We start from the raw sequence: 1,143 nt of genomic DNA on the forward strand, positions 1-1,143 counted from the left end.
GGGGGGGCCGGGCTGGGCCGCGGGGCTGCGCTCGCCCCCGCGCAGGTGGCGGCGCGGGCGCGGCTGGCGGTGACTCCCCCGGGCCAGGGCGGCGGCGGCGGCGGGCGCTGAGACCTCGGGCCGGATGGAAACTGGGGGCGATGCCAGAGCGGCACCTCGGCGGGGCGGCAGAGGCGGCGGCCGTGGCGGGGTTCCAGCGACTGCCGAGCCCGGCGCTCCCCCGGCTGCGGACACCGGCGTGAACATGGATGGGCCCGGCGGCGGGGGGAGCGGGGCGGCCGCGGGCACGGACGCTTCTGCAGTGCCGGGAGCCCCCGGAGCCCCCGGGGCCCCCACCCCGCCGCCCCGCGGCCCCGGCTCCAGGGACCCCAAGCTGGTCCACCAGCGGTTCCTGCGGCGGAGCGTGGTGGACTCGGACCAGGAGGAGCCCGCCTTCGACCTGCCCGAGGCGGAGCACCAGCGGAGAATCATCCTGCTCCCCAAAACCAGGAGGATAATCGCGGAGCGGGCGAAGGCGGGGCAGGGGGCGGCGGAGGCGGCCGGCCGGGAGGCCGAGCCCCCCGGGGAGCCGCGGGCAGCGCCGGCCCCGGGCAGCGCCGCGAGCGCCGAGGAGCAGAAGGAGCCCGGCAAGGATGCGGAGCGGAGAGAGGCGCAGGATGCTGCCAAGGACCAGGGCAAGGCTAAGAAAGAGGAGCCCGAGGAAGAGGCTGACATGAAAGCCGTTGCCACCTCGCTGGATGGCAGGTTCCTAAAGTTTGATATTGAACTCGGGCGGGGATCCTTCAAAACGGTCTATAAGGGTCTGGACACGGAGACGTGGGTGGAAGTCGCTTGGTGTGAACTGCAGGTAAGACCAGCTGATCCTCCTGTGGTTTTTCTTTTCTGCCTTATAAGCCGGGAACTAAGGGCACCGTGCCGGTATCATCCAGAGCGGCTCAGCCCTGCGCAGCCTTTATGGTCACCATCGCTTAGGATCCAGTGTCTAACTATAGCGCCATATCCCTATTGGCTCGGGATCTACCACCTTATGTACACTCCTCCCACGCTTAACCCGCTCGGCCCGGCGCTGCTGCCGCCGAGGATGCCGCGCTGGACCCGGCCTGGCGCTGGACCCGGCCTGGCGCTGGACCCGGCCTGGCGCTG

The 1,143-nt window shown here is 71.1% G+C and overlaps 1 protein-coding gene across 8 annotated transcripts in view; it reads left to right on the forward strand.

The window, feature by feature from the left end:
* Nucleotides 1-86: 86 nt before the first annotated feature.
* WNK2 (WNK lysine deficient protein kinase 2) overlaps nt 87-1,143 on the forward strand; it is a 120,432-nt gene continuing 119,375 nt past the window's right edge. For 3 of the 8 annotated variants that reach the window (XM_027664935.1, XM_027664940.1, XM_027664941.1), the window contains exon 1: nt 87-847. In XM_027664935.1, the coding sequence (XP_027520736.1) occupies nt 125-847 (723 nt within the window). In that variant the 5' untranslated portion in view covers nt 87-124. The remainder of the gene's footprint in view (nt 848-1,143) is intronic. The other 5 variants (XM_027664936.1, XM_027664937.1, XM_027664944.1 and 2 more) reach the window with 2 other exon arrangements.

The sequence above is a fragment of the Corapipo altera genome, unplaced genomic scaffold (assembly GCF_003945725.1).
Source record: "Corapipo altera isolate COAL_440 unplaced genomic scaffold, ASM394572v1 124, whole genome shotgun sequence".
In the NCBI taxonomy this organism is placed as follows: Eukaryota; Metazoa; Chordata; class Aves; order Passeriformes; family Pipridae; genus Corapipo; species Corapipo altera.